This window comes from Gobio gobio (genome assembly GCF_949357685.1).
Source record: "Gobio gobio genome assembly, chromosome: 11".
NCBI lineage: Eukaryota > Metazoa > Chordata > Actinopteri > Cypriniformes > Gobionidae > Gobio > Gobio gobio.
In genome coordinates this window covers 18,801,653-18,823,157 of record NC_137104.1, presented here as the reverse complement: position 1 = coordinate 18,823,157, position 21,505 = coordinate 18,801,653, and the positions used below count along the sequence as shown (strand labels likewise).

Here is a 21,505-nt window from a genome sequence, read left to right as displayed (position 1 = left end):
TCACAGCTTGTTGATGTGGTGGAGTTTTATACCAAGTGTGCAGTTTATCAAAGATAATCACAATCACATTTTCAACATTTCAAATCAATATTAATGCGTTACAATGAGGCTTGGTTCATCAAAGTTGTTCGTGAATCACTGCGCTAATAAATGTTTTAGCATTTCATCTTAAATTCTTTATGTTTATTTATATGCGAGCTCGTTACAGCAGGATTGATTCTGATTGGCTGACAATGGTTTCATCAGCTGGAGAAAAATCGTTCTTAAAGGGATGGTTCACCCAAAAATGAAAATTTGACATTTATCTGCTTACCCCCAGGCCATCCAAGGTGTAGGTGTCTTTGTTTCTTCAGTAGAACACAAATGGAGATTTTTAACTTCAACCGTTGCTGTGTGTCACTCATAGAATGCATGTCAATGGGGTCTAGTTCTATTAGAGTAAAAAAAACATGCACAGACAACTTCAAATTAATCCATGCGGCTCGTGACGACACATTAATGTCTTAAGACACGAAAAGATCGGTTTGTGCGATTAAACCGAACAGTATTTATATCATTTTTTACCTCAAATACAACACAATGTCCAACAGCCCTGAAAGCGCTGCACTTCCGGAAAGGAAGGTCAATGTACACGATCTAGTGTAGAGACCTCACACACAGGAAGTGATGTCTCTACACTAGATTTTGACCTTCCTTTCCGGAAGTGCTGCGCTTTACTCTTTATTGCTATAGCTGTGGTGTGAACTGTGCTTAATATTGAGAACGATTTTTAGAACTATATTTTTATCGTTAAAGCCTTTATCCATATCTATTATGTAATTTTAAATGATTTTTCAAACGTCGCTTCTAGAGGAGCCTAATCATTCAGTCCTGTCAATCTCATTACTAAGGCATTGAAGCAGTAGTCATTGGTCCATTGCAGCGACAGAAGCGGTGACATTCAGACATTTACACACATTTTATACATGTTTTGTATTTGTAACCTATAGGTCTATAAAATAGAACGAACTCACGCGCGCTCATATAGATCTGCGTGTTATCATTTCAAAAGCCAGGTGATGTTGCATTCAGCTCGGTATAAGGCCCTTTTGACATCACAAATAGAATTCTATAGAATAGAAACTCACTTTCTCATTTTGTAGGTTGAAGTTTCGGAGTAGTCTTATTGCGTAACACATTGTCATTTGATATTGTTACCATGGGACTGCTAAGTTCAAGACCAAAGGCATCTGATGTGGTGTATGTACCCAAGGGCTGTCTGTCTATCGATCTATATCTATCTATCTGCTTTAACTGATTACAAATTCAACATATACAAATATGAAAGAGACAACATTTAGACATTTATTTTAAGATTTTTACATTCCACCTTAATGCATTCAAAGAAAAATATGCAAATGACACATTTCTGAGTGTGACTTAAAGAGAATGACACATTTAATATTTAAAAAATTATTTTATTTACAACACGGAAACGCCTGGAAGTCAAGGAAGTGTTGTGACGCATGACAAAAAATAAAAGACAGTAGGGGTATAACGGTACACAAAACTGACGGTTCGGTACGTACCTCGGTTTTGAAATCACGGTTCGGTACGAGTTCGTTACAGCAGTTTTACAAAATTGTTTTTTAGATTTAACAGTGGTTTACTGAAGAAGAAAAAAAGTGTCTGTCCTTGAATGAATTAAATATATCAATGTTTATTGAAAATATTTCTGTAAATTATATAGGGAGCCCTTACTTGCACATTAATATTAAAGGTTAACAAAATGAGTCTAAACTATTAGCCTAAATTTAGTTGCTATTTATTTTTAGGTATAATAATCAACACTCAAATAACCCATTGTATGCAAACACGTAAACTTCACATAAGGCAGTTTTTGCTTTAACTTCTAAATCTAATTATAAAATAGTTTTTTTTTTCTTCAATTCGTTGTTGAAATATAATTTATACACAGTGTATTTATTTATCATGCATGAATAATCCAGACATCACTAACAGGTTAAGTAGAATATAATGAATATATAGGCTAATATAGAGCATATATTTAGTGAAAGAGTTGATTTCTCTAGAGGATCCTGAAAGCCCTTCTGAAGCCGCTATGACCTCAAGAGTTCCCTGCCATGAACTCAGGCCACTGCCATCTACTGCCATCTGCTAACAAACTCAACAAGATCATTTAAAACTATTAGATACTTGTAATGTTTTCATCTTGAGATCAACACCCCTTAGTGGCGAACCAATTTTCGAAAGGTTTCAAAACAGTACATTTGCTTACATCAAATGACTTACCCAGTTTAACATACACCCCTAACCACTGATTTAAAACAATTTTGCTAAAGGTTTTATGAAGCATAATGTTTCAAAAGCACCATCAAATGCTACCTGTGGAAGATATTTGACTGTTTTTACCAGTCATATGCAAGAGATAATGCTGTGCTTTAAAAAATTTTAATGCACAAAAACACTCACTGCAAAGCGAAGCATTGATCTACTGTGATCTGCAGAAGAACTGAAGTAATACAGATTTGGAACCAAATGAAGCTAAGTAGCGTTTTCATTTTCAGGTGATCCAACCCTGTTAATGCATGTAAAAAAACAATAGTATAGGTACCCAAATTAATGCAGGCGAAACATTTTGTTATATTTTATTGCTAACCTTGTATTAGTTCAAACAAGTATGCCAATATCAGTGTTTCTAACAGTGTATATAAAGACAAGCAATAACAAAACAGGCCACTTTATATCTCAAACCCAGTTTATTCAGAATGCTGAATTCTTTAAATACACATTGCTTTAAATGCAATATTTGTATGAAGGTGGCCGTATAAAACTCCATGCTTGGCCTTGTGGAGTCGATCAGGTGTTACTGCTGTGTTCAAATGATGATCCGTCTTGGATGTTGGGAATGCTGGCGTTCACTGGTTATTACGCCTCAAGCTCAAAATCAAAATAGTGGGGATCGAAGTAATGAATTCTGACGTAACCATCCTCTCCTCCGCTGCTATAACTGTGGGTGGAAGAAGGCAGTGAAATCTTTAATTATAACTGGCAAAATATGACAGCAGCTCAGAAAAACGGTTCTAAGAAACTTTACAATAAAGTTACATTTGTTAACAATATACATTTTCAAAGTTGTTAACATTGCACTTAATTTTTATTAACTAATATTAACAAAGATTAAAAAATGATGTAAACATATATTGCCCCTAGTTAAATGTTACCTCATGCCAACTAATGTTAACAAATGAGACCTTATTGTAAAGTGTTACCAAAACTTTAAAGTGCCCCTATTACGCTATTTTAAAGCTTTCCATATTTGTTTACTTGCACTCAAAAGAAAGAAACCTTACATGTTCTCATAATATACTTTGCAGAATCACATTTTTTCTCAGTGTCTGAAACGGTTCAATTAAGGATTCATTATCTTTAAACCCATTATTTCCGAGTGCCTACTCTAGTCTGATTGGTCAGATGGGGCAGTGTTGGGATTGGTTACTGATAACAGTGCGTGTCAGAAACGGCCATTACCATATCTAAGGCTCTGTTTACATCTAGTATTAAGATGCGTTTTGGTCGATCAGATAACATGTGGACGATGCTAAATACATGTGTAAACGGTGTCTACATTTGAGAGCTGGTCCACTTTCGACCACTTCCAAAGGCATTCCAAAATGCATTCGACTGGATTGCGACTGTAAACGCTCATGTGGTTGAATGCGTTCGAACAGCCACAAAAGACCGCCTTCTCTCTGCCTACTGACCTAACACGTAAACATTATAGGAAGTCTGCTTGCCAGACGGGATGTAAACTTTGTCAGCTGAAGACCCAAGTTTGGTTTGAAGAGGAAAAACGTACCAAGCCCAATGTTCTCTCGCCATTCCTAATTTCTAACACACACACACACTCACAGCATTCGGTGACATCTCGTGGCTGTCAGAGCAGAAGCGAAAGCTGATGCTCTCCGTGCTATAAATGCTGTCTCTGGGCACGTTCATATGTAAATTGCGCAAGCTTATTTTGTCCATTAGATTGAAAGATCTGAAAAGAACCCATACATTTACCCGCCCATAGACCCTCCCCTTGAAGAAATCAGGATAGAAGAGACAGGTTAAAACACCAGCGGTGCGTCCCACTTCGCATACTATCCGTCCTAAATAGTACTTGAAAATAGAATTAGTACGTCCCAAATTGTAGTATGTTGAAATGAGTATTCCAAAGATACCCGGAAGGTCTACTATTTCCGGTCAGAATCCGACGTGCAGATTGACCAAGCGGCAACCTCCTGAAGTTTCACTTGAAGCCAATACGGTAGTGACATAAACTGCAATTCATCGACTGGCCACTAGGGGCAGGCTCCAGAAGGGAGCAGAATCTCATTGAGCCCCATGTTAAAATGCCCAACTTTACAGCAGAATAAAACATGTTTACAGCCTGGTACAAATTGTGATTTTGGTCTATTCGGCTAATTTTAACCTTCATGACAACTGTGAGGGGGGTGAATTTTTTTATAACTCATTTGTTTACATTATATAAAGCATTCAAGTTCTGCATAATTAAGGGCGTGGCCACTTCAAGTGACAGGTGGATAGCCATTTATCTGCTGTCTGTTAGTCATCACATCACTTCAGCTCCGCCCACATCCCGCCTTATTGCCTATTTTCTATTATCCGGGAGTGGCAACGGCCAGCTCGACACTACTTTACGCTTCAAAACTGCTCATCAGAATCCTATGGGTAACGTCACAGACACTACGTCCATATTTTTTTACAGTCTGAGATAGACGCACACTTTAACAGCTGATATTGCCCACAACCCATTGCACGTTATTTGATTACAACTACAAACATGAGTAAAAAGGGTTAAAAAAAAAAAAAAACTACAGACATGGAGGATGTGTGAGTCCGGCGGTTATGTAGAGAGGTTTAGATAAAGGGGTTTGAGTGAATAATTATCAGCAACTAACCTGGCGAAAATATATTTATTCAGTGTTATCCACATTATATTTAATCTGCAGCAGCATTGTGAACTTTTGTAATGACACGTATGGCTAATCTTTTACATTTTCCCTCCAAAAATGAACAGTCTGATATAATAAAAACACTTTACATTTCAAACCCTAGTATAACAAACAAACTTTCGAATAGACACTCGAAGGGTAATTATTAGTCTAAAGTCAAGATAACTAATTCCTCAAGTTGATTATTTCTGCTGGGGTAAATGCATAAATTTGAACACAAATAAAACTTAATTTCAAACAGGCTGAAAGTGTGAGCATATTATTAATTTGTTGGAGACATTACCCTAGAATACAATTTAATTTACATTTATTTATTATTTATTAAATATACATTTTAAACATGCCATTACTTTACCATTACCATTGATCACTATAAAATTATACAAAAATATTAAATAAATTCAAATTTCAGGGTTATAAAAGGATGACACGCTAGCGTTTTTGTTGTCCCTAACCTCTGACATGAATATGAGCAAGTAGAGCATTTTGAAACCGTTGGGAAATTATTCCCTTCCTGTGCTGTAACATGCATCTCGACGACATAAAACTCTCACGACAAAATGTGCATGTGCGGGCAAAACTGCTGTGGGGTAAAACTGTGGCTCTGCAGTCAGACCCTTCTCATAAATCACGCTACACGCTAGTTGGACGCTTGAACATTTTGAGTTAACTCGCTTCATTCGCGCATGAAATTCACTTCACAACAGACGCAAATTCACATCATGGGAGGGGCTTCTGCTCCAGTCTCGTTGCAAAATGCCTGACATTAATTTTGTTGAGAGGTTAGCTGCGCTTTATTCGCTATAGATAAATATATAGCTCAAATTGAGTAAAGAGCGTTTTTTTACAACTTACTAGATTGTCTGACCTCCTCACTCACTTTCTTCCAAGCAAGATCCTTTTAATTCCTATTTCTATAATACGAAGATGTATCGTACAGCTCCAGGTATCCACATACAGCAACGATGATTTGGTCCTCCATTGTTTGATTGATTTCTGCCTCCGCTCGTAACCACGTCACTACTAGAGTGAGCTCCTGATTGGTTAACGAGGCGCGAATATCCGCCAAAGTTCAGATTTTCGGGCGTTTGATGCGCAAGTTGAAAAATCGGAACTTTGGCGGATATTCGTGCCTCAGAATGTCTATTCACCTCTGCATTGACTTAACATGTAAGTCACTCGTGCTTAACGCTTCATTCGCCTCTGGTGTGAACGCACCATTTGAAATGCATTCAAAACGGATTTGTTCTCGCAGTGCAGAAAACAGCGTCTTCTCGACAAACAACACGAATGAAACTCTTGCAGGCTTCAGCTACAACTACAGTGTTTGAGGGCGGGTCAAAGTAAAGGTTGTTCACGGGCAGCCAATGAAGACCGTCTGCAAATCTGTTACAAGCCTACGCTGTGCTGGAAGTGAGACTGAATAGGTTCAGAATCGGCTCTTTCTTTTGAGAGACAACAACTCCATGTGTTTGATGTTGAATCTTTGTAGACCTTTTACATTCACAAACAGCTACAGAACACTATATGAAAGGTAATATCACAAAATGCATAATAGGGGCACTTTAAATTAAATCCAGCAAATATGGAAAGGTTGAGTATGAACCTTTTCCCATCTGGGTGGAATGCCACACAGTTGATAGGGCCGAAGTGTCCCTTCACACGTCCAAACTCCTCTTCATAAGCCGCATGGAAAAACCTAGAAGAGAGTGGCAGTACTAGATAAGATTTTTAAAACCATTACACTTTCATGATTTTAAGGTTTTCACATTTAAAAAGGTGTAGGTATCACAATTAAACACTAACCTGGCCTCAAATTTGCCGATCCTAGTGGAGGTGGTTGTGACTTCCATAGCCTCCTGACCACCTCCCATCACCACCTGAGCAACACATAACATCTCTGCTATTGCCAATGTAGAAAACATTTTCACAAATAACACACATTGACTCAAGTTCAGCGCGAGGGAAAATGCAGGACATTTCAGAGACTTACGTGATCCATGATGGGCGAGATGGCTGAGGAGTTAACAGGTCGCTCTGTTTTGAAGGTTTTGATGTGATCGAGTGTTGCGGAGTCAAACAACTGAACAATGAAAAAAGCAGCATATGAGTCAAACTATCCAAGATTCATTTCAGCCAGAGTTTATGATTCAGCTTCCAACACAAACCTTGGCAGTACAGTCTTTGGAGGCACTGATGACCATCGTGAGATCCACAGATGACTGGATGTCATTGATTTGTTTGGTGTGTTCCTTTGCCTTCTTCAGAATCTCTCCTGACTAAAGAATCACATACATTAGACACATACACTAGGCACTATGATGCATGCATATTATTGAGAAGTTTGGGGTTGGTAGATTTTTTTATGTTTTTGAAGTTTCTTATGCTTACCAAGGCTGGATTTATTTGATCAAAAATACAGTAATATTGTAAACTATTATTACAATTAAAAATATCTGTTTTCTATTTGAATCTATTTAAAACAAAATGTATTCCTGTGATGGCAAAGCTGAATTTATCATCATCATTACTCCAGTACTCAGTGTCACATGATCCTTCGGAAATCTTTCTAAAGCCGCGTTTCCATCGCAGGAACTTTCCGCAGGAACTAGGGGTGGTACTCGGTGTGTTTTGACCGCAGGAACCGGGGTCTAAATGAAGTTCCAGGTAAATATTTCCCTCTCAAAGCGGCCCTGCTCGCAAGGTAGTACTTTTTCAAAGTTAGGGAACTTTCGGAGGTGGGACTTGGGCGCTGAACATGCTGATTGGTTGAGTTCACGCAGCATTTTGATTGGTCGACTCGATGCAGCATTTTATTTCAACCACTATTTTTAAAAGTCTGTAAGTGCAGTAAGAGTAGATTGATATTCGAATCAACAATGGAGTTTAAAAAATCCGACTGATGGGCCGACGACGAGGTTCAGGCTTTATTAAATGTATTTGCAGTGGACGAAATAGACAGAACTGTAAAGTCGACGCCCACAGTCCTACGTCACCGGAATAATCTTCACAGAACTATAGACCGCGTTGGAAACGCAGACAGCAACGGGGCTGGGAGGAAAAGAGACAAATTGAGGATTAAAAAAGGACAAATTGTTCCGGGTAATTTCGGTGCAAACAGGGCTTAATATGCTGATTTGCTGATCTAGAAACATTTCCAATTATCAATGTTGAAAACAGCGTTGCTTCTTAAAATATTAGTGGAAACCGTGATACATTTATTTTCAGGATTGTTGGATGAAAAGAAATAAATAAAAAAAAACATATGAAATATTTTGTAACATTATAAATGTCTTTACTGTTACTTTTAAATCAATTTAATATATCCTTGCTGGATAAAAGTAATCATTTAAAAAATAAATATCTTACCAACCCCAAACTTTTAAACAGTAGTGTAAAAGAAAGAATAAACACAAACCTTAGCACTGAACTGGTTAATTTCTCCATTTTCATGGCCAGCAATCACAAACTCTCCCAGCGGACCCCATACAGCACTGGTGATCTTTGATTCACTGCAGGGCACAGACAGATACGGCTGGTTGTCCTCTGTGGGAGAGAAACAAAATATGAAGACCTCTGACAGGAAGCATCACCAGGTACCGCTTTCATCACCAGCGGTCAAAATACTAACCGATTTGCTGGGGGTCTCGCAGGTCGAAATAGTTGAGAAAGCACTGGTAGCCCATCTGCTTGTCTGTGGAAAACATTATGATGTTCCCACTGAAGTCAAAGCCGCACGTCCTCACCGCCGAGCTGGTCTCCAGCAGAGCCAGCTGCTTTCCTGAGGAAGTCAACACATCATTCAAGAAGACTTTAAAACTGTTGTTTGACATTTTGTAAAAGACTGCTTGTTGACAAAGCATTTATATTGACATTAAATATTCGTTTTCTACGCATGGTTTGTGAAAAGAAGCTACAATAAAGACATGATGATAAATGTCATACAATAAAACAAAACATTTGATGAACATTTCAATTTATGAATTGAAATATATTTTTTAATATACTCCAGTGGTGTGACTGGAGACTTAAAAAAAAAGGCAGAAATTGAGAACATTTCAAATTGGTTTAATAATAATAATAATAAGTCAACGTGATTTGATTTGAAATGGTTCATATTTTAAAAAGAATATGCAGGTGGTGTGACTGTCTGGAGATTGTAAAATAAATGCGAAACATAAATTCTGAAATTGAGAACATTGAGTAGTTTAGTAATAATAACAATAATTATAAGCCACTGCAATATGATTTTAAAATATTCATATTTTAAAAACAGTATGCAGGAGGTGTGACAGTGTCCAGAGATTAAAAAAAAATGTGGGGAAAAAAACCTTAACAATAGAATTTTTTTTTGCTTGCAGATAAGAATGATAATAATAGTAATAGAAGCTACTGCAAATTTGTAATACAATATTAATGTTCAATATTTATATGATCAAAAATACAGTAAACAGTAATGTTGTGAAATATTATTACAATTTAAAATAACTGTTTTCTATTTGAATATATTTTAAAATGTAAATGTATTCAAGTGATTTAATATATTTAATATTAATATTTTAAAAAATAAATATTTAAGGGAAAAAAAACTAAAAATAAGCAATAGCGAGTTTGTTTTTTAAATAATATTTTATATTGTAATGCACTGCCAACCTGTTTCACAGTCCCAGAGCCTGCAGCTGTTATCAGCAGATCCAGTCAAGACGTTCTTTGTGTCCCCTTTGAAACATGTTAAGAAACATTTTTCCGAAAACAAACGACAAGAAATAAAGAATGTTGCAGGTGAAATATTCACATATTCACAAATGACCGAAGACAAAAATTATAATAAAATTAATCTAGCATTTATTTTAGAAAGGATACAGTCACAATCCACACACCAGACGGCACCGGTGTGTCCATTATAAGTGCCGAGCCGTTCTCCATTGACAGAGTACCAAACATTCGCAATCTAAAACGACAAATTTGACAATGTAAGTTACATATATACAAAAAAAAAAAAAAAAATCCAAAAAATGCACTGACAAAATTGTGATGTAGTTTATCACTTACTGGATCCTTGGCTACTGAGAACAAGAGATCCCCCTCTCTGTTGTATTTGATCTGAGTGATGGACCTCTCATGGCCCTGCAGAAGAATGGGTTTCTATAGGAAATATAAAACATGAGTGTTTAATGTTAATGATTCAATACATGACAACCAAGAAAATGTCGTTACACATGATTGTAAGCCTTGCTGTAAATTTTATAGCTCTTCCTCGTAATACAGGTGACGCTACAGTAATAATACAGTCATCAGCTTCACTTCACAATCATTAGAAGAATATCTGACCAAATGTAAAACTTAGCATCTGTTAGCTAATGAAGAACCAGCAGTCAACAGACTTCCGGTGCGCTTGCTTTACATTTAATAGCTTAAGTAATACGTAAATCTATTCTTACCATTATCACCGGTTTCGTACGGGCAGAAAATGATCGAAATGATATTTTAATCTGCCGCAGAAAAACACAGTACGCGGTACGCGTGCTCAACTGCGCCCGGTTAGAAACGGAAGAGACGGACTTCACTTCCTGTACAGACAGAAAACAGATCCCTATTGAACAATAAACCATTCTAACGGTCCGGTAACATACGGATAGAAAATGATAATTTTGTTTAGCGCTGGTTCCATAAGACAGAGATGATAATAGGGACAATTAAAAAAAAGTCTAGTTTTTTTGTTCTATTATTATTTTGTATAGTGTGTGTGTGTGGAAAAAGTATGTGAACCACTTGCAGAATCTGTGAAAATGTGAATACTTTTAACTAAATAAATGAGAATACAAAATCCATGTTATTTTTTATTTAGTACTGTTCTGATAAGATATTTTACAGATTTTTTTAAAAAAATTTTTTACATATAGTCCACCAGACAAAAAAAAGCTGAATTTATTAAAATAACCCCCTTCAAAAGTCTGTGAACCATTGATTCTTAGAGCTGTGTCGTTCCCTGGATGATCCACGGCTGTTTTTGTTTTGTTTTGTGATGGTTGTTCACGATATTCACTGATGCTCCAGAAAAAAAAAAACACAATGCATTAAGAGCTGGGGGTGAAAACTTTTGGGCAGGATGATGTCCCAATGTTTCTTAAATATATTTTTTTCATTCATTTAGTATTGCCCTTCATAAGCAACAGAAGATACTTGCATGTTTCCCAGAAGACAAATTGAGAACAATTCACATTGATCTTCAAATTCAATAAGTTTTCACCCCCCAGCTCTTCATGCATTGTGTTTCCTTCTGGAGCATCAGTGAATGTTTGAACCTTTTTTTAGTAATTGTGTTTAATTGTTTGCAAATAATGATATTAAAAGTAAAACGAGAGCTACTGCAAATTTGTTTTTACAATACTAATATGTTTAAAAACAACATTTAATATTAAATAAATATTGATGTTATCCTGTGAGAAATATCAATAAATCCAAAAATCACATTTTAATTTTCTTAATATTTTAATTCGCAAATAAAATGTATACAGGGTGAGAAAACAACAACAACAGATCTTTGGTTCCTTCTATAATGGGAATGTCAAATTGAAAGAATGACTGGCAAACGAATGACCAGAACACACCGGTTGACAAACGTTTTGAAACAGAAAATCTAAACCGGTTCAGTAACCTTGACTGGAATGAAATATGAAAGTTTACATGGCCAACTGATAACGTAACAATATACCAGCACGTTTGTACTCCACTCAGAATGGTACTGAAAGGGCACTGAAATTATATGATGTAAATGCACTGACACACAAAAAAATCCAAGAGTGCTGAAATTTACTGACACCTCAGAACTAAGTCACTTTGTGTAAAACATACATTCATTACTCAGCAAGTCAGTGCTTTGCTCGCATGCTAAACACTGAGATGACATGAACGGAGCTAGAATTGCATAGTGTTCTTGAATCGTCTTTCTTAATCTGATGAAATCGGGCTGGATTCAATTGTTTTTAATCTGCTAAACACATTTAGTAAGCCACTAACGCAAAGAGCCATGGGATCAGTATCGAAAACAACTTGAAATATGAAAACCGTCCAAACTGAAATCACACACACTGAATTAAATCCCTCAGTGGTCATGACATCATTTAAGTGCACATTCCTAATTAGAAGTTAATGGAGTGGGTTAAAGGAATGTATATACAATGCTGGATATATTATCTGAAAGGAACTAGTGGTGTTCAAAGATGGTGTAAACAAGTTAAAAATATATATGTGATAAATTACAGTGTTGTGCAAAAGCATAAAGAAATTTGGGTTCAGATTAGATTAACCTTAAACTCAAAACAATGTTAGTCTTTAACTGTCCGTCTACATTACTAAACTCTGAGAAGTGATGAATAATAAATCATACATTCTTTGTTTGGTGCAGAAAATGATTTGTGGGATTTTAAAGGAAATAAACAAAAATAGAGAGAGTGGTTGGGAAGTGCACAAGCAGATTTTACCTAATACAACAACTTAAGGCGAGAAATGAAATAAAAACACCCAAATAAAACGCATGTCACATTACAACTGCTGTTGCATGGCAAAGAACTTTCCCTCAACTACGGTAATCCGTCTGTTATGATTCTTTACGGGGGGGGGGGGGGGGGTTTCAGCCAAACTGAAAAGAGACAAGCATTTAGTGGACAAACACTGAGCATTCCAAGACAGCAGCAACATCCATGCCCCTCTAAATGCAAGTATGGAATTTTCTCGAGAATAAAGTGGGATAAAGCAAGCCACGTAAAAACCAAAGAGTATAAACTCAGCATAGGAATCATGTTGAAGGCACAATCTTCCCTGACACAATGAAACCCCCCAAAAGCAGACGAGCCAGCATTTCTGTCACAGATGCAAGAAAACTAGACGCCGACTGCTGATGGAGGGTTGGGGGTCTGGTAGAGGTGGGAAGGATTGTGTGTGTGTGTGTCCTGGCCCTCCCAGAGACAGCAAGACTCAATCCTGGGTTGAGCACACCTCTTTGTGACTCTCGGCCTCCAGATCTGGACCGCAGTGGCACGCCGGACTACAAGCGGTTTGAGGAGTCTCTGGGCTGTTCTGATGGACAGGGCTGCCCTCTTCCGAGTCTATCGCTTCTTGTGGCGACCCCGTCTCCGTTTCTGGCCTAGTCTCAACGCCTGTGGACTCGGAGACACCCTGAACCTTCTTACTCAGCTCATTACGCTCTATCTGTAATGCACGACAGAGCTTTTCCAGTCGCTGCACCTTCACCTGCAGGCTTTCAAACTCCTTGTCTCGTAGTGTTTTCTACAGTGGACAACAGAGAGAAAACATAAAACGTACAGCTTTTAAACAGTTACTAGTGTAACAAAGTTTTAACTTTTAGCTTTAAAGGCCCCGATATACTTCAAGCAAACCTGTGGAACCAACTAGTGTGACGTCATTTTGAAAATTAGGCCAAAAGGAAGTTTGTTTGGAGTTAGTTTCAGGAGTAAAAAAAACAGTTTGCTAAAGTGAAATTTCCAGAAAAGTTTGCTCTGGCTGGTAAACCCCTTTGAGCTACCATTGGTCCGTGACGATTATGTACTAGGTAGGTGTGACTCTGTGATGCCACCGCCTTTGGCGCGGTTAATTTCTTCTGTTGAGACCGTCAAGGTCAGATATCCGCCACTAAAAACAAACACACTGGAGAGTCGCTTTAAGGTAAAAACTGAAGCTGTAATACTAATCGAAAGCAAAACACTTGTTTTGGATGTTTAATACTGTAAAGCTGCTTGCTTTTAAGCAATCTATTGTATAAAGTGCTATATAAATAAACATGATGCGACTTGAGCTGAATTGCAGAGCTGGTGAAAACATATCCACATCGATGATCAGATACTTTCTTGCCCCTGAGAGGAAAGCGTGCACTATGTTTACATATTCATCTAAACGTCTCTCTCAGCAGATGAGATGTTCGCTGACCGTCTACTGCTGAAAAGCCATTTCGAATTTCTTTTAACCCCCAAGTTGAGAACGAAAAAAAACGTAACTATGAGTATATCAGGGCCTGTCAAATATGACAGAACAGAACTTAGAAGATCTGAGTACAACAATCACCTCCTCTGCCATCTCCAGCAGAGCTTTGTTACTGCTCTCCCATCGTGACCTGTACATGGTTGTTTCCTTCTCCAGCTTCTTAATCTTCTTGGTCATCTGCAGCATGATACAAAAACAGATTAAAGCACCTTTCACATAAACGCAACCTATAGATTCATGTTTTGTTTGGTGAAATGTGTAACACACAAGACGAGCTACATTCTACGCATGAATACAGGCCTGTCCCAAATCGACACTTCATATGCACTTACGGTCTTGTGGACTTACAACGGCTGCCGTGTGAGCGTCTGTTAAACGGTAACTTCAGTGATTTAGCATCAAGCTTTGTATCAGTAGAAACCCCATAGTATATTTGAATTATGGTACTTTCCCCCCTCATATCCCCCTGAGACGAGATAATTAGGGATTTTATTTCTGGAAAAAATCCTCTGATGACGCAAATATCGTCATTTTGCGTCATCTGAGGATTTTTTGGCCAGAGGCTAAAAACTACAGCCAGTAGAGGGAGCTGTTCTGCATGTTTTCAACCCGCCCACAGGGGAGGGATCTCACGCACAGAATGTAAATGCGCTCGGCTCGGCCTCGTGCATTCATAACCGGAGCGCTGCAGAGCAAAGTGATTGTTTCAACTTTTCAATGAATTCCTATGAAAGTTTAGCTTCCATATGCGATCAGAAAACGCGCCAGACTGGACACGCGCTGAGAATGACAGCTGGGCTTACCTCAGCTCTGCTTATATCTTACTTCCCTCTCGTGCTGAATTAAATCTGACTTGTTGCGTCTGCAGCGTTTTTGCTGTGACTTTCGTTCGGCTCACTCAAACTTTATTGAAAAGACACGTTCAGTTTTTAATTTGTAGTGTTTATTCTCTTAACTGAACTAAATTATTGTATTATGAAGATCAAAACGACGCTGGGGGCGGTGTAGGGAGTGGCCTCGTAGGGCAGCGAAGCAAGTGCGTTCTGGGAGTTGTTGTCTTTCACCCACATGAGACAAAAATACATTTTCTGTCTTTTCTAAGTCTAGAAGGCACCAAATTCAAAAATAATTTCACATTTCTACTACATAAATGACACAGTTTAAATACACATTCATCTTCCCAGCGCTGAAGTGCCCCTTTAAGTTTACAAGGCCGTAGGGAGTCCCATTTGTCATTTTAGGTTTCAGAAGTGTGCCCCCTTTGCGGTCGATATGCACCGTCGATGCACACTTTTGCAGAGCCCGCACTTAAGCGAGATCAGGAATTCTCCTTGACAGTCAAAGCAGCATTACGTCACAAAAGTGCGGAATCATAGGAAGACCGCGAGTGTTTAGGGTGCCATTTGGGACAGGGCCTAACAGTGTCTTTGTAGGAGAGTGAAGTCCACAACATCCACGAATACTAAACAGTCATTTACCTTTTCCATCTCTTGTTTGAAAGTTGTGAACACCTCGTTGCTTTTGGAAAGCGTGTTTTGAAACTCTTCAAACTTCTCTGTGTACAAGGAGAGCTGAAAAAGACAAAATAAAAGACATTTATTTTCATTAAGACATTTTAGCCTCAGATTTACTTGGTCATGCGCCACTAAGGAACATGTTTTGTTACTTGTGTGTTTGACTGTGTAAATAACCACCATCACAATGCTACACAGTTCTGGGGAGTTGGTAGATCCCTCCTTCTAATCTATGCGATCTTCGGCTGAGTGGTATACTACCACCAAAACGTTTAAGGTCTGTAAGGTTTTAATGTTTTAGAAAGAAGCCTCTTGTGCTCACCAAAGCATATAATGGTCACATAACTATTTTGATGTATTTTAAAATGCAATTTATTCCTGTGATGCCAAAGCTGAATTTTCAGCAGCCATTATTCCAGTCTTCACATATTCCTTCAGAAATCATTCTGATATGTTGATTTTGGTGCTCAAGAGATATTTCTGATTATGATCAATATTGAAAACAACTTTTGCTTCTTAATAATTTTGTGGAAACTGTGATACATTTTTTTCAGGATTATTTGAGGAGCAGAAAGCTCAAAATTAAAGCATTTATTTGAAATTGAAATATTTTGCAACATATTAAAATGTCTTTTCTGTCACATTTGCTTTGAATATCCCCCTGAATAAACAAAAAACACTAATAACTGGGGTTGTCCTATAAGTGTGTGAGTTAGGTCAGAACGGTCTTATGTCCCCCACCTGCTGTTTCAGATGAACTTCCTGCTGTTTCATGAGCTCATACATCCTCTGAGACTCAGCTGCCTCTTTCAGAAGCTGGAAAAGGAAGAAATGAGAGACCATAAGAATCTTAACTAGTTACTGGCACAGTAAATGTACGGTACATTCACCCCCAACAATTAATAGAGAATAAGTCTGTTTCTGTAACTTCAGCTGACTACATGTTTGAAGTACTGGGCAAAAAATGTAGAAACTCACAAAGTCTTTCTCCTTCTGATGACGGTCCTCTGAGTCCTTGAGCAGTGCCTGTGCCTGGTGAAGCTTTGCGTCTACCAGCTGCTGTTGCAGATCTTTGTGCTTGAACACCTTGTCAATATGCTGAGAGAGAAAACTAAGGTTGCTAAATTCTTAAGGACAGAGGCTCCAAACCATAACTCAAGTAATAGATACAATTTTTTTTGAATATCACTGTAATAAATAAACTTGTATTGTACAGAATCACAAATAATGAGCTTAATATGGCATCATAAACAGTAGTGTACTGTATCGTTTAAAGCCTAACAAACGGTAGCACAGATGTTTTCCCATTTAACTTGTTAAAAGGTATGCAACTTCTTTTTCCCTTCCAGAAGTTCTCTTCACTTTTCATCCTTTATTTCTGTCTCTCTCACCTCCTCTCTGAGCTCGTACTGCTCAATAAGTTTCTTTAGTTTGTCAGCCAGCTCCATGTTCTCCTGTCTCAGGTTTGCATTACGCTCGTTGTGCTGCTCCATCTGAGCTTGGATGTCATTCAGTGTCACCTGGAAATGTGAGGTCACTTCCTTCCTTTTCTCCTCCTCCAATCGGGCACGTTGCACACCATCCTCCTGCCACGTAAAGCAAATATCAATCCATTAATCTCATTAAAGAAAAGAAAATGTAACAAGCTTCTGGTTGAATAAAAAGGAGTTGGAGCAGACTAACTGCTGAGGCAGGACACTTCTGAACAGATTTGAATTTAGATTTTGCATGTGGCAGGCACCGCAGACACGAGGGATTACAATACACCCTCTCTGCATAAATAACAGACATCTTGTAATTTGCATTCATATCAGGTTAGCGTACCTTAAGTGTGCGGTTGTGTCTCTGCAATTCTCGACAGAGACTCTCCAGCTTGCTGCGCGCTAGGATGGCCTTGCTGTGCTCATTTCTTAATTGGTCCTTCTCCTGGATCAGCTGTGTCTGCTTCTTCTGCAGAGACCGCATCTGTTTCTGAGCGTTACGGTGCTCCTCTAGCTTAACGAAACAAAGCAGGACAGGAGCATTATTAAAAGTTGCTAAATCATGACACCAGAATATGAGTAGGCGATAGCATATGCATTGGGTAATGACCGTGCTAATCGCACTGAGATGTGAAACATCTTTAGAAATGGTATCATTGAAGAAAGCTCTTAATGTGGAAACGTGGGCTGAAAATGCCCTGCATGTTTCTAGTATTGTATTCATATAGACAAGCTGAAGCCCAGTCAGCTGAAATGGCAACACAAAGTCTGCCAAAGGCTGTGGGAGATCAAGTCTTACCAGCTCAGCATACTTCTTACAGAGACCACCCAGCTTCTCCTCTGGAGTGCTCAGTGTGTTGAGAGTCTGCATTAGAAGGGTTATCTCCTTGCCTACAATGCACAAGCAGAGAAAGGAATTTAGCTTAAGAACAGGTCTGGGTACGGACACCGATTTGATGTCTTGATTCGACTTTGATTCATAAGCTTTTGATCGGAATCAGATCTCAAAAATATTTCAGGTACATGTCACTCAGGAAAAATTTTGGAAACACTCCCACTTGGCACTACTACAATATTAACGATTAAAATCAACATAGCCCAAATTCAATTGCAGTTTATTATTAAATATAATAATCAGCACTCAAATAAAAACTTGAGTTTACATTTAAACATTTCAATTTCGCATACAAACTTTCTATTAATGATATAATAATAATAATTCTACTCCAATTCGTTCACAGCAAAGACTACAAATTTGATCTTAGGAATCAAGAACCGATACCGGCTAATTAAAAGCTGTTTATAGAAATTGGTTATTCAATATTTTCAACCCAGAAGATAAAGTCAGTGTAATAACAGATTAGCAACACTAACAATATAAACTCTATTATGAATGGAGATATGCAAGTACTAATGGTGAAAGACACCATTGAAGAACGCATTCTGAATGCCCACCTGCATTCAGATCAAGTGTGTGGGTTCACTTTGTACAGAATCACAAAGAGAGCTTGATATGAATTGAGCTTTTGTAAGTGAGGCCATTACTGCAGTAAAATATAAGGCACTACAGTAACACATGGATGTTAGCAAGTACAAATAATAAAAGAATGCACGCATCACCATATTTAATTTAATAAACCCACAATTCATTCTAGTTTTTTGAAAGATCAAATCCAAGATAAACCTTACTGAACACAAAAGTAAATAACATTACATTATTGACTACCGTTCAAAAGTTTGGGATTGGCAAGATTTTTTTTTTAATGTTTATGAAAGTCTCCTATGCTCACCACGGCAGCATTTATTTGATCAAAATACAGTAATATTGTGAAATATTATTACGGTTTAAAATGACATCTATTTGAATCATTTTAATATATAATTTATTACTTTGATGGCAAAGCTGAATTTTCAGCATCATTACTCCAGTCTTCAGCATCACATGATCCTTCAGAAATCATTCTAATATGCTGATTTGCTGTTCAAGAAACATTTCTTGCTGTTTTCAATGATGAAAACAGTTGCAGGCCCCGACAATAAGGACTGCCTGATGGCCCGGGGCCAGCGAAAAAGATACTCAGAAAAGTTGATCGAGCCAGTGCTGTGTCGCCACAAAGTTTAGCATTTGCAAGTGTTGTTAAGTCTGGTGAATTTAAACATTCAAGCGATTTTTAACCATTCTGATTCAAGCACAAGAGGATGCGAAAGATAACTCAATTCAGTACTCGTGCACTGTTCTCTGAACTAAAACCAAACTTATTGGAAAACGAGCACTTGAACATATTTATGCATGAGTACCTCCTAAAATGACAGAAACCATCTTTGGAAATTCTTGTCGCTTCATAAAATTAAGGTTGAACCACTGGAGTCACATAGACTGTTTTAACAATGCCTTTACTACTTTCTGGGCCTTGAAAGTGTTAATTAAATTGCTGTCTATGGAGGGGTCAGAGAGCTCTCTGATTTCATCAAAAATATCTTAATTTTGGTTCCAAAGATGAACGCAGGTCTTGTGGTTTTGGGACGACATAATTTTCATTTTTGGGTGAACTAACCCTTTAACAAGGATTAATCTAGATTTAATTCATACAGTTAAGAATATGCAGTGTTATTTCACGTTTGATTATTCAGTATCTGTACCTGAATACTGTTAGACTTACCTGAAAACCTTAAAGCACTGTTTATTTCATTTATATCTTTGTTCTGTTGTATTTATTTAACATGTGGCTTGCAATGTGTTTATATGTTCTTATTTTACTACTGAAGACTCCCAAAACTTATATATATTTTTTTAAATCTTTTGGTGAAGCCAGTAAAAAAATTGTCAGGGCAAGTAAAAATCTGAATCACTTGCCAGACCGCACCAGTAAAAAAAAAACTCCTTAGCATTGAGCACTGAATTGAATCCTAATATTTTTGTGGAAACTGTGATACTTCTTTTCAGAATTCTTTGATGAATAAAAAGTTCAAATGAAAAGCATTTAATTGAAATAGAAATCTTTAGTAACATTATATTTGAATGTCTGTCTTTACGGTCCCTTTTGATCAGTCACTTGCTGAAAGAAAATATAAATTTCTCTCTCGCCCTCAACAAAAAAAAAAAAAAAAAAAATTTAGTGTACGTAAGCGTTATTGTTTCAGATAATGTAAAGAGCGTTAATAGCAGGCGAAAGTTTGGTGACGTTACACATTTAAGCAAACACACTGACTCACCCAGTCCCTTCACTTTCTTCTTCTCTTGCAGCTTCTTCTGCTCCTTCTCCACGCATCCGTTGCCATTCAGTTTGGCCTCCACCTGTTTGCCGTCCTCTCTCTCAGAAAGCCCATTCACTTCCACGGCGTGAGGCTGGCCATTGGTCACTGCCACATCCTCGCTGCCAACACCACCATGCTCATGATAATAGGTGCTAAGGATGTCCTCCAGCTGTCTGCTCAGCTCCTCAGCCATGTCACAGGAAGTAGAAAGAGCTCCAGCCTCTGCCACTGAACACAAAGTAACATGGGAGGTGAAATACGGCAATGGAAATGACTTTTCCACAATTAATGTGTTGTGTTAGTTTTGTGTTATAATAATCAATGTGTCAGCTCCCTTACAGCCTTCATTAGTCTGAGGATTGTTGGTTGGTGTGCCGACCGACTGTGTTTCGGTTTCTTTAGGGCTGTTGGTCATCTCAGATGCCGCGGTGCTCTCCTCCGTATCATCTGCACTGCTATCAGCAACCGGATCCTCCATCTCCCTTCTCTGCATTGCTGATCTAAGTACAAATATTAAAAAGACACCACAGGTAAACGACTAAAATACGACACACTTCACTATATATAAAAGCTTCAACAGTTTCGGTTTCAATTCAGCTGCACAATTAAAACGAATCTGCTGTGTAAGAGACTTAAAAACAAACGTAGATGACACTTGTTAACTATGAAACTCACATTAAAACGCGCTAATCACTAAAATACGACTTGAGATCACATTTAGGATAATCCATCATTAAATGCTTCGTGCAAACTTCAGTAAACAACAAGCGACAAATGTGCCGACAAAGAACAAGCGTTACATTTATCTGACGGTTTATAACTGAAAATAAACATACACGTATAATTGAGAGCGGTTGCTGTGCAACATCTCGCTCGACTAGTTTAGCAGTCAAGGCTAACCAAACGCGCAGTTAAACATCTGCTAACCGACTTGACGCGCTCTACAATTTTACAAAACAAACACACTGAACGTATCTGTGCTGTCAGATAATTGTGTTTAAAATAATACCAGTGTCTGAGTTTGGTCCAAGAAACCACTTCTGATGTTTGTCACCACTCTTTACCCTTCCCACTGCTGCTTCTAACTGACACAGGAAATGCCATGGAAACACTCGAAGATGATAGGTAGAACTCTGGCAAACTTCCGGTGTATTATTATTATTATTATTTTATTATTATTATTGTATTTTACTCTGGCAGTGGTTTATTATTTCTTTGTTTTGCTTTTGTTAGC

General features: G+C 37.8%; 2 protein-coding genes across 2 annotated transcripts; both read right to left on the bottom strand.

The window, feature by feature from the left end:
• Nucleotides 1-1,323: 1,323 nt before the first annotated feature.
• eif3i (eukaryotic translation initiation factor 3, subunit I) lies at nt 1,324-10,591 on the bottom strand. The gene is made up of 11 exons (XM_079830211.1): nt 10,463-10,591; nt 10,074-10,166; nt 9,885-9,972; nt 9,675-9,740; nt 8,653-8,802; nt 8,440-8,567; nt 7,190-7,300; nt 7,015-7,104; nt 6,828-6,901; nt 6,628-6,720; nt 1,324-3,010 (listed from the first exon to the last, which is right to left on the bottom strand). Exons 1-11 carry the CDS (start codon nt 10,463-10,465, stop codon nt 2,929-2,931), a joined length of 978 nt encoding a protein of 325 aa, XP_079686337.1. The 5' UTR covers nt 10,466-10,591; the 3' UTR covers nt 1,324-2,928.
• Nucleotides 10,592-11,497: 906 nt separating this feature from the next.
• Nucleotides 11,498-21,375, bottom strand: txlna (taxilin alpha). The gene is made up of 11 exons (XM_079830210.1): nt 21,281-21,375; nt 20,611-20,771; nt 20,230-20,499; nt 17,816-17,907; nt 17,360-17,530; nt 16,927-17,121; nt 16,514-16,633; nt 16,277-16,351; nt 15,500-15,592; nt 14,103-14,198; nt 11,498-13,310 (listed from the first exon to the last, which is right to left on the bottom strand). The coding sequence occupies exons 2-11, from the start codon at nt 20,762-20,764 to the stop codon at nt 12,999-13,001; spliced, it is 1,578 nt and encodes a 525-aa protein (XP_079686336.1). The 5' UTR covers nt 20,765-20,771; nt 21,281-21,375; the 3' UTR covers nt 11,498-12,998.
• Nucleotides 21,376-21,505: the final 130 nt, after the last annotated feature.